The sequence below is a fragment of the Monopterus albus genome, unplaced genomic scaffold (genome assembly GCF_001952655.1).
Source record: "Monopterus albus unplaced genomic scaffold, M_albus_1.0 scaffold4.1, whole genome shotgun sequence".
Classification (NCBI taxonomy): Eukaryota; Metazoa; Chordata; class Actinopteri; order Synbranchiformes; family Synbranchidae; genus Monopterus; species Monopterus albus.
In genome coordinates this window covers 6,727,839-6,738,171 of record NW_018127884.1, presented here as the reverse complement: position 1 = coordinate 6,738,171, position 10,333 = coordinate 6,727,839, and the positions used below count along the sequence as shown (strand labels likewise).

The 10,333-nt window shown below is 40.4% G+C and overlaps 1 protein-coding gene across 3 annotated transcripts in view; it reads left to right on the top strand.

The window, feature by feature from the left end:
- rnf111 (ring finger protein 111) overlaps positions 1–10,333 on the top strand; it is a 25,866-nt gene that overhangs the window by 7,384 nt on the left and 8,149 nt on the right. For all 3 annotated transcript variants that reach the window (XM_020607273.1, XM_020607264.1, XM_020607256.1), the window contains exons 4-7: positions 2,727–2,859; positions 7,504–7,658; positions 8,986–9,180; positions 9,428–9,816. In XM_020607273.1, the coding sequence (XP_020462929.1) occupies positions 2,727–2,859; positions 7,504–7,658; positions 8,986–9,180; positions 9,428–9,816 (872 nt within the window). The remainder of the gene's footprint in view (positions 1–2,726; positions 2,860–7,503; positions 7,659–8,985; positions 9,181–9,427; positions 9,817–10,333) is intronic.

The following is a 10,333-nucleotide window of genomic DNA, read 5'->3' as shown; positions in this document are numbered from 1 at the left end:
CACCCCCCCCCCCCCCCCCCCCATCCTGGTTCGTTGTTTTCCTCATGTAGCTATTTAGCCTCAGCAGTATATCTGCTGCTGTGACCCCTGTAGGGAGAATGGAAAGTTGTGTTGTGCCTCTATGGTGGGAGGCAGGTGGGAGACAGCTTAGACACTGTTGAGCAGCAGCCTTTGCATGGAAACAGCAGGTCTCGAAGGGAAAACGAGGCATTTGTGTACAGGAGGGGAAAGCAAATGATGAACCCTGCCTTCTAAATGTCCAGAGATGGAGCAGGTGTGTCATGATGCCAGGAAACCATTTATTCCAACCTCTAACTTGAGGTCAACAAAAGATATTAAACAATATATTTTTCCTTTGAATACAGTCTCAAGTGTATTATATCTCCACATAATGCCAACAAATCTGATTTGGCTTTCTAGTTTGGACTATAAATGTTGGTCACATGTGACCTTGTAACATTTCATTCCAGTTTTTGTTCTAGAGCCATGTTATTTATAACAGTAGTAACCTAAGCAGACACTACCAGTACATATTGGTTACAGTTCTCTAACAATTTGAAAGGAGTTGTTTGTGTAACCACATGAAGTACCAGGCAGCTAGACTTGCAGGGTGCTAAGCAGCAGTTCTCAGGAGACAACTGGAATAGAAATCGCACGGGGGAATTATGGACTTCAGTAGCATGGCAAGTCACTTAATGGTGTGCACAAACACACAGTATACACTACTGCAGCATAAAACTTGTTTGCTAAAGTTTGTTATGAAGTCATTTATGTAAAATGTCTTGTATCGGTTAGTTTGATATGTCTTTCTGCATTTCTGATGGAATCAGAGGCACTCAAAAAGGTAATGCATTACCTTACTATCTCATGCCTCTTCAAGGGTTAGTGAAAATGCATTTCAGTTATTAAGGTCATCACCCAGGCGAGTCAAAATGGCTGCCTGAAACACCTAGGGATCTAGGGATGTTTTTTTTTTTATAACTATGATTGAATAAGCATGCTATAGTGAATGCCGTAGTGAATCCTAAACCTGGAAATGAGTTAGCATGTTTGTACTTCCAGTTCCCTCACCCTGAAGTCAGTGGGTTTTTAGAATGGCTTTTTGGTTAGATGCCTGAAATAAGGCTTTCGGTTAACACAAGGCCAATGCATTTTCACATTGTGTTCTATGAAATAAAATGTCAGTAAATACCCCACCAATGATTTTTTTACGCTTTTTTATGTCTTAAAAAAGGTGACTGCTAACAAGTGGCTAAATGAGACTACAGAGGCTGTCTGGGATATTAGTCATTATCATGCCGAACACAGACTCATCTACTTGCTGTTCTGCTTTTACAGCCTTGTTGTTTTTAAACTCATGCACTTGCAAACTATTCTAACCAATGGACAAAGCCATGATCATTAGCTAGATCAGGTCACACTAAGAGGAAAGGATTTTGTAGAAAAGGAAAACGCTATGAATCAAATTAGTTTGAAGTCGTGGTGACGCTGAAGTCGTGGGACCATGGTGTAGTTCATTTATATCCTAACACCTAACTAGTCTTTTGCTTCTGGTGAATGTATTTGGGCTTCAAACATCAAAAGTGGTGTTCTCTTGTGAAGATAATCTTATGAACACAATGTGTAAGTGTCATAAACTGTTTGCCACAGAGCTTATTTCCACAAGCCTATGGAAAAATCCCATTGGCTTTTTTGTCCAGGGAACCAGGGTGATGCTAACTTCTGGGTTGGCCTACAAATAAATGTCATCCCTAAGGCTTTTTAAATTTATTACCTTCTTCAATAAACAAATGCCTCTATATGTGTCAGCTCTTGTAGGTTGATGTACATGTCGTATATGCAGTAAGTTGACAGTTGTTAACATCTGCTATCCGCCCAAAAGGTTTGGAGTTAGATTTAGATGGAAAGCTGATAAACGAGCAAGAGAATCTGTAACTTTTACTCACACACCAGATGCATGAGTCAGCAACTCTCACTTACATTGCAAAACGGTGACAATAATTAGAAACAGGCGTGAGACTGCAAGCATAAGTAAACTTACAGAATATTGTCTGCAATTATATGCTGAATACTGTCTCAACACTAGTGGGGACTGAAATAAGACAGATTTATGTCTGAGCTTAACCCTAAAATAAACCTATAGTTTAAGCTGTGTGTTCAGTTATACAAACACAATACAGAATTTATTTGGGGAGGCATTGTCGTCCCATGTGATAGACACTGTCTTCATTAAGAAGGCTGAGGAGAATTCTGCATTTGCCACAGATTACTTTGCCATGACTAACCTATTGTAGGGTCCCTTGTTGTTATTGCTGAACATAGCTTTTTATCACCGTGCTGTATGTTTGTGGTTGTTGTCATGCTGCAGAATGAATTTGTCACTGATCAGACACCACCCTGCTGGTATTGTCTAATGAATTCTTCCATGCCCAGTGTTAAACTGTAAAGTTAGACAGCTTGCTTGGTTTTAGATCAGGCCACTAAAAAGATGCATTTGCACTGATGTTTTGGGCCAGACTAAAAATAATAAGAGGAAAAGTGTGAAGTACATCTTTATGCTGTGTGAGAGTAGATACACACCTACATGCACAAACCCTTATGTTATATGAGTTTAAAGTTTCATTTCAAGTTTGCCGTTTATTTTACTGTAGTCGGATGCTTTCTTTGCCTTTGTCACATTGTGTGGTTTATGTTGGTGCTATACTAACGTCCCCTGGTGGATTCAGGTGCTCTGGATGAGGATGTGGTGGTGATTGAGGCAACTCCAGCTCCAGCTCCTGCTGTCCCTGCAAGCGAGGAGATCAATGTAACTTCAACAGACAGTGAGGTGGAAATCGTCACAGTCGGAGATGGTTTCAGGTAGGCCTTCCAGTTTTTTAAGCAATATCTTACAAGAATTTAACGTTAGGTAACATTGGAATATGGCTTAAATGTAATGTAATGATAAAAATGCACGTGTTTTAACGACACCACGGTTCCCATAAATTTGGAGCTGGTTCCTGAGAACCAAGCCTAATTAAAAAGGGGATCTGCTGGCCTTAGCTGTTCATGTGTTCAAGGTATACCATAGTGTTTTTGTGTTTTCCACAACTTCCAGCCTTGGTTTTAATTCATTTCTGCAATATATTAAAATAAGTGCGTTGACGTTTGAAACTAGCTTGGGGTAGATGATCTGTTTCAGTAAACTTGTCTACTTGGCAGTGACAGTTATGATTTTCTGGCAAACAGTGGTATGAGTTATTAATACTGATGTATCATTCATGGATAATTTAATGTTAGAAGGAGGTTTAAGAGGAAAAATGTCTTACAAGCTACTTGTCCACTGACCTCAAAGTTAGTATAGAGCTAACATCTGTTAATCAGTATCACTATGTGAGTTACTCCATTCTACACCAGAACAAACAGCATTGCCAAATCTATATTTCATCCTGCATAGCACACATCTGGTTTGGACCATTTTAAAGGAACTGGTTAAAAAGGTAGTTAAGTTTTTCTGCCTTGGATTTAAGAAATGGAGGATTAATGTGTGGATAATCTATAAATTGGGGCATAGCATTCAGTTTTTACTAAATATTTATAGGATGAGAGCAGTACATTTACAAAGATATCTCCTACAGTCCTTCTCTGCAGCCCTTTTCATTTTCCTCACCCCACTGCGAATCTTATTACCCCTTTCTCATAATATGACTTCCAATCTCAATATTCTCCTAAGTCGTCTTGTTGGCGATTATGCAGCTCAGTTTACTAATCTATGGCTCCGTGTTAACCTCTTCCGACTCCCTTTTTCTATCTTCTCTCTAACAGGATCTTTCCCTCTTCCCCATTTTAATTGAATGTATCAGTAATGTCTGAAAATAGTTCCCGGAAGTGATTACACCAAGCTTGCAACGCCATGGATTGTTTAATTTGCCCGTTTTCCACTCTTTCAAAGATGACCTGGCTCCCTAGAGTGTGTAGAGATGAGCCTGAAGGGGGATGGGCGGCAGCAGAGAGGTTGAGAGGGGTGGAGAATCACAGGCCAACACAATGAATACTGAAATCTACGTTTACACTGCCAGTGGTCCAGCTTTTCATACATACTGCATCATGGCCCTGGCTGGTTTGTTTGAGGGGAATGTTTAGGGATGTCATAATGAAGTATTTTCCTCTTATTGGTTGATTGATTATCTCTGATCCTATTCATGTAATTTGACTATGTGCAAATGTCCATATACAGTATGGTATTTATGTTCTTTTAAATAAACTAGCTTTACAGTGCATTCATAACCCTTACATAGTGTAGGCTTGTTTTGATAAAATGAAATGCACTCAACGATCACATAATAAAGCTTTTTCATTTAATAGTTTCCTTTGCTATTTTGTTTAGTGTGCAAGAGTATTTTTTTAGTACCTGTGGGCAGAAGAGTGGCAGTCTGTTACTATTGTGGTGCAAGGGTTTTTGGAGAGCCTCTCTTGACCCCTAGCTTGTACAAAATGTGTAAGTTCAAATGCTGTCTTTAAACAGCAGCAGCACCTTAAGGATGTGCTGCAAAATGTTTCTGAATGCAGGGCAAAGCAACCATTTTTAAGCCAAACCTGCTCTTCTCACATTGCTCAGTGTCAAGTTGCCAGTGTGGATATCTTTAATTTGAAATGCTGGCTGTTATTTATTTGTTCATGCACAGTTCACTCACTTGCAAAGCAGTGCGTTAGGAAACATTCCAGTGCTTTAACAGTGTGCTATGGGTTGTGTTTGGCAGCTGGTTTACATAGGATTATACAGCTCTTATGGATCTTAAAAAAGGCCTTGATCGGTCTCTACCCTGATTCTGCAAGTCAGCTCAGGAAATGCATTGTAGTATGGTCACAAAACCTTTTGGTTGTCATTAGTGTGTGACTATTACACATACTGCCATCAGGCTTACAGTGGAGTATAAAATTCACTTGCATTACATGACTGATCCACAGTGACAACCCACAGTGTCTGCAGATACTCATACTTCTCTTCTGAGAAGAGAACTCAGAGAGAAAGTGTCATAGCCTTAATTGTGAAGACAGACTCCGTACTTTTGCTTGCGCAATGCTCTGCGCCTCAAATTGTTTACCACTCTTTCTTACAAGGTAGGAATAACAGTGTCTATGATCTCCTCCCCTACAACTCCCAAACTCCCAGCCTTAGCTGTCCATAGCATCAGTCCCAGCAGTTTATTCCACATTACCGAAGCCCTCAGCCCTCCTCTGATCCCTGGGGTTTGTGGCTCACACAGCCTGAGCTTTGCCAAACCACCCATTCCCATAGTGTTCATGTTTACAATGTACTGTTTTCCTCTTGGCTACCCCTCCACCCCCCACCCGCCCTCAGGAGGTCATGGTAGTAAACAGATATTTACAAAATAATCCCAGGTCTACTTAATTAGGAGCTCTTCCCGAGTGACTAGTCCCGCTCCCTGGGATCAACACAAAGCTGAGGAACCTGGCCAATTAGACCCCAACACAACCACCATGCAGCCCGCTCTGCATACCACCCACATTGCTGTGTTTTGTGTGCAATCACAAGTGCATGGCTGTGTGCATGCGCACATACAGGGTCCGCCTTTGCTATTTGTGAAGTAAGATAATAAGCTTTCTCCTCTGCTTAATTTTCATTGTCATACGGCATGTCTCACCGGAAATGAAATTGGATACGCACAGTATGAGCTAATGGGAATCCCCCTTATCCCAGTCAACAGTGAGAATGGCATTTCCTGAGCTGAAACATGTCTAAGGAATGTGAGCACACAGCCAAGCTCTTAATTGAGCATTGTAAATACAGAGGAATAGATCAGTGGTTTTACTACCAACTGTTACTTATGCATTTACACTTTTAGTTTATTTTTACAGCCATTGGACTTTTGCACACAGATTTGATCTGTGGTGAAATAGCAAACATTTCTAAGGTCATTTTTAATTGAAGTTTTTAAAATACTCTTCAAATACACAATACCAGCCACAGAAGCCCAAAAATTTAACTTGTGTGTCTATCTTGTGCCTAAAATTAAAGAGAGAATATTGACACAATCATACTTCATTTTTTAAGTAACCCATAATAAAATGGTAACCTAATATAATGTAGGAGACAGTATTGTATTTGAATTATTCTGATGGCCTGGTGTGGTTGTCCTTAAGAAAAATAAAGTTAAAAAACAATATGTCATAGGGTGCTCATGGCTATGTGGTTGTCTGTCTGTCACACACATTACATATAGATTACACTGACACCAGTAACCAGTTTAAATTTGGTCTGTGGGAAACTCACATTAATACAGGGGAGAAAATATCTCTTGCTTCTTTCCAGTATGAATGTTTATTTATTTATTAAATGAATCATGTGATTATGTGTCTCTGATTTAATTAATAAGAATCACCGAGACAGTTTGACACATCAAAAGCTGTTAACCAGACTGTGCTGTTGGCACTCAGATATCCAGCCTTTTCCCTCTGCCCCTGTGCAGTTTTTGTTTTTATCTCCCAGGGAGCAGCAGTGAAATCCCCTAGCCACAAAACTCCATGGTATCCAGTTTTACGGCACTCCCATACAGTGTCTTGCTACTTGTCCCTCGGGCTCATCCCTCCTCCCTCTCATCACCTGGCTTTACAGCACTGTGGGGGAAATGCAGCTATTCCCTGGCCTCTCACTCCAGTCTCAGAGAGCAAGGGGTAGAGCAACAGAGCCTTGGAGAGAGAAAATTAAAAGGAAGAAGGGCCAAAGGCAGGGCAAGTGAGCTACAGAGCATTGGAGTGAGATATAGGGAAAAAGAGGGTGCATGGAAAGAGTAGTAAGATTTAGATGCAAGTTGAGGGTGTAGATCTCCATTGTGGCAATCTTTCTAAACATTGTGTGACTTTATTCTATTTATGATGAGAAAAAAATGAATTTAAATGATATTAACATAAGGATGCAGCATAGCAAAATGTGGAAAGCTTTCTGATATGACAGAACACTAAACACAGGTTGTATAAGTAATCATATATAGATTGATCACCATATTAGCGTCCATAATTAAACTCTATAAGCTTTCATTACTTTGGAAATTTGCCTGTGAAACACAGATCTAACTAATAATGTTAGACTGTGATCATTTTTATGTGGGGTAGAGCTAGAACCCTGGAATTATCCTGAATAAATAAATCAGAGATGTTGTTAGACTTTGCTTTTCCTATGATGGCTGCTCAAGATGTCTGCCATAAAGAAAGGTCAGTTCTCAGGTTGGTTAGAGTGTGCAGCTTTTTTTCCCCTTTTCACTAAAGGTAAATGTCGCAGATGCCCTTATTGACTGACACACTCAAGTTTATACATGCACGAAGACCAGATCTAAATACTTTTATCACAACACTCCAGTGTTGCCTCCTGGCATACCATTTGTTAAGACAGCCGCTGACGCTGAAAGGAGCTCCACACAAAAGCATATGCTTCACTGAGCTGTGAGAAAATTCCTGTACTGCAGTTAGGTGTAAAGGTTTATTTTAATGTCTGTATGTGTACAGGTCACGCTCAGTGGGGGGTCTTGGCAGGATTTGGGCTAACAGCTGCTCCCAGAATCGCCTCCAAGAGTCACGTGGACGTCATAGACTCTCCACTGTTATTCAGCCACTGCGTCAGAATGCTGGGGAAGTGGTGGACCTCACTGTCGATGAAGATGGTAAGAATGGACCGAGAAAACTCCCCCATTCAAGCACATTTTGACAATTAAAGGATTAACTAGGTGTAGTTTTAACTTAGGTCTCACTTTTCTAGTTATCTGCCTCCCAGTTGTACTAAAGCATATCGGCGTGTTCTGTGATGACTTGAAATCTTGCTCTCGGTTCCTTAGGCACATGAAAGCAAACTAAATATTCTATGAAATGAAAATCTGTCAAACATCTTTTCTGAACTGTCATTCTTGAAAGTGTCATTTTACTGGTGCTTCACTTGAGCTTTCTTTTAGTCCATTTTCACTTTAGGTTTAATAGTCAAGAAATTTCCCAGCTACAAACCAAATCTCGTGGTGGTGTTATTTTTTTATATACAGTATATATAGATGCAAGAGTCTTATAGACAACCCTAGGAGTAACGAGCCAGGATTTAAAATCTCTTTACTACGGTGTCTTTTATTCAGTTATTGATTAAGCATTTGCATGTGTCAAAGTTAATGGTGACTGTTGGCAAAAAGAATATTTTGGTTTTGGATATCTAAGAGTTTATTAAATTAAGTAGTAAAATAAAAACGGGTTGTTGCGCTTTAAATATGAACACTAATGGGCATCAATTAGCCACTTGCTTATAAAAAATAGTGTATTGTTTACATTAACACTGCTATATTTACTTGCTTTTTCATTTTTTCACAGTGCACGAGAATTTATTTTCCGTAAAACCAGGATGAATTGTAACCTTAGCCATTCATGTGACTTGTGCCAGTCTCTTTATCAGCCCATGTGGTCACAGACGGAGTATTAGAGTATTTACATTTTAGAGGAGAAAAGGGGAAATTAATTTGTGAATATGAAAAGCAGATGGAGTTCACACACTAGAATGCGAATAAGGTCTGCTTGACTCCTCGGCTGCTAAGCCTCTGTAGACAAGCATACACATGCCACAGTCCACACCAGGATTATTCTTTTCCAAACATTAGGTGATCTTATGAATCATGAAGATCATACCTTGTAAGCAAGTAACAGCTGGTACAGCTACATGTGTCTTGTTTAATTCATAAGGTTTTGTTAAGTATTATTTGAAGTCCAGTAAAGAATAAAAGAAATTTAATTGATCATAGGATAATTTAGAAAATTCAGAAAATCCTCACTATTGAGTACTGAGTTTAGATTTTGTGAAATATCTGCAAATGAAATTTTCTAGGATCAGAAATTCTCATTTGTCAGTAACCTGAGAAGTTTGCACTTTGGTCTCTCTCCTTTTTAACAGAGGTGATACGTGTAGCACGGTGGTCATTAACCCTCCATGTCTAAATTATCACCTTTTTTCCTCCCCAGATCTCTCAGTTGTGCCAACAACCTCCAACAGCATTCACCCTCAGACAGTCAGGTCGTCCTCGTCATCATCTTCCCATCATGCCTCTACCTCAGAGCTCAATGATGCCCCAGGCCCTTCCACTAGCTGCCCAGGCTCAGTATCTGAAAGTATGCACTCACAGAGGCCAAGTGGCTCTACTCGCACAGCCACAGAGGGTAAGATAGAACATAGCATGTTGACACCAGCTACAGTAGACCTTTTTTTTTCAGCTCTTTTGCTTGGAGGTAGCTTGAGTCCAAAATAACTATTCCTTAAAATATTTATGCATTAAACTGTGAAAGGGTCTATACTGTGTAGTCAGATTTTTGCCATTGGCCAACTTCAATTTTGTTCCTTTTCTACCCTTTTAAATGCCAACCTGCCATCTCGTGCTATATTTTTCATCTATTTTACTCCCTTCAGATGACAGCAGACCAGGTTTTTCAGGTATGGCAGGAGAAAACATGGGTACGACCATGCCTAGACTCCCATCCTGCTGTCAGCAGCACTCCCCATGTGGAGGCCCCTCACCTGGTCACCTGTCCCTGAGCCACTCCCTTTCAAGCTGCCTGCAGGCATCCTCCTCTCAGCAGACCAGTGGCTCTCAGCATGGTCACAGCCACAGCCACAGCAATGCTCACCACTTCCTCCACCATGTCCATCACCCAGCTCCGCAGCCCCCTGGGTCACTGCCCTTTCAGGAGCCGAGCTGCCTCGCAGAGCGAACAAATGCTCTCCCCGCACCGTGCGCTGGCGTCAGCGGCAGCAGCAACAGTACTAGTAGCAGCAACACAGCCCACTATCATGACCAGGTATACTTCTGTATTCAACACCAACATGCTGTAGTCGTACTAAAGTTTTGGGTTTATTATTAGTGTGGCTATATACACGTAGAGAAATTCAAAACATGAACCTGGTATCTTTGACCATCACATTAATGAAATATGAACATTTAATAGTTATTATTAGCAAAGACAGACATCAGTAGCAGACTCTAAATCACTGACATTGCTCCAGTGATAGGGATTGTTATTTAGCACCAAAACATGCAACATATTAGACTGAAATGCAATGATAGGTGTCAGGATAATGGGAGATAAGGCAATAAGGTCATGTTTTAAGCATAAAAGTGTTTAAAAATGGTGTTGCTATAATTTAATACTATGCTGACCTCCTTTACGCAGAGCTTCACTGTGCGTCATCCTTCTCTCCCCACTCTGTTAGTGAAGGTCACGGTCCAGTGTGTCACTAATCAAGATGATGATGTCTATCTAGAAGCAGCATTTTGGTAGAGACTGTGAGCGAAACAGAATATACACGCTCCTTCTA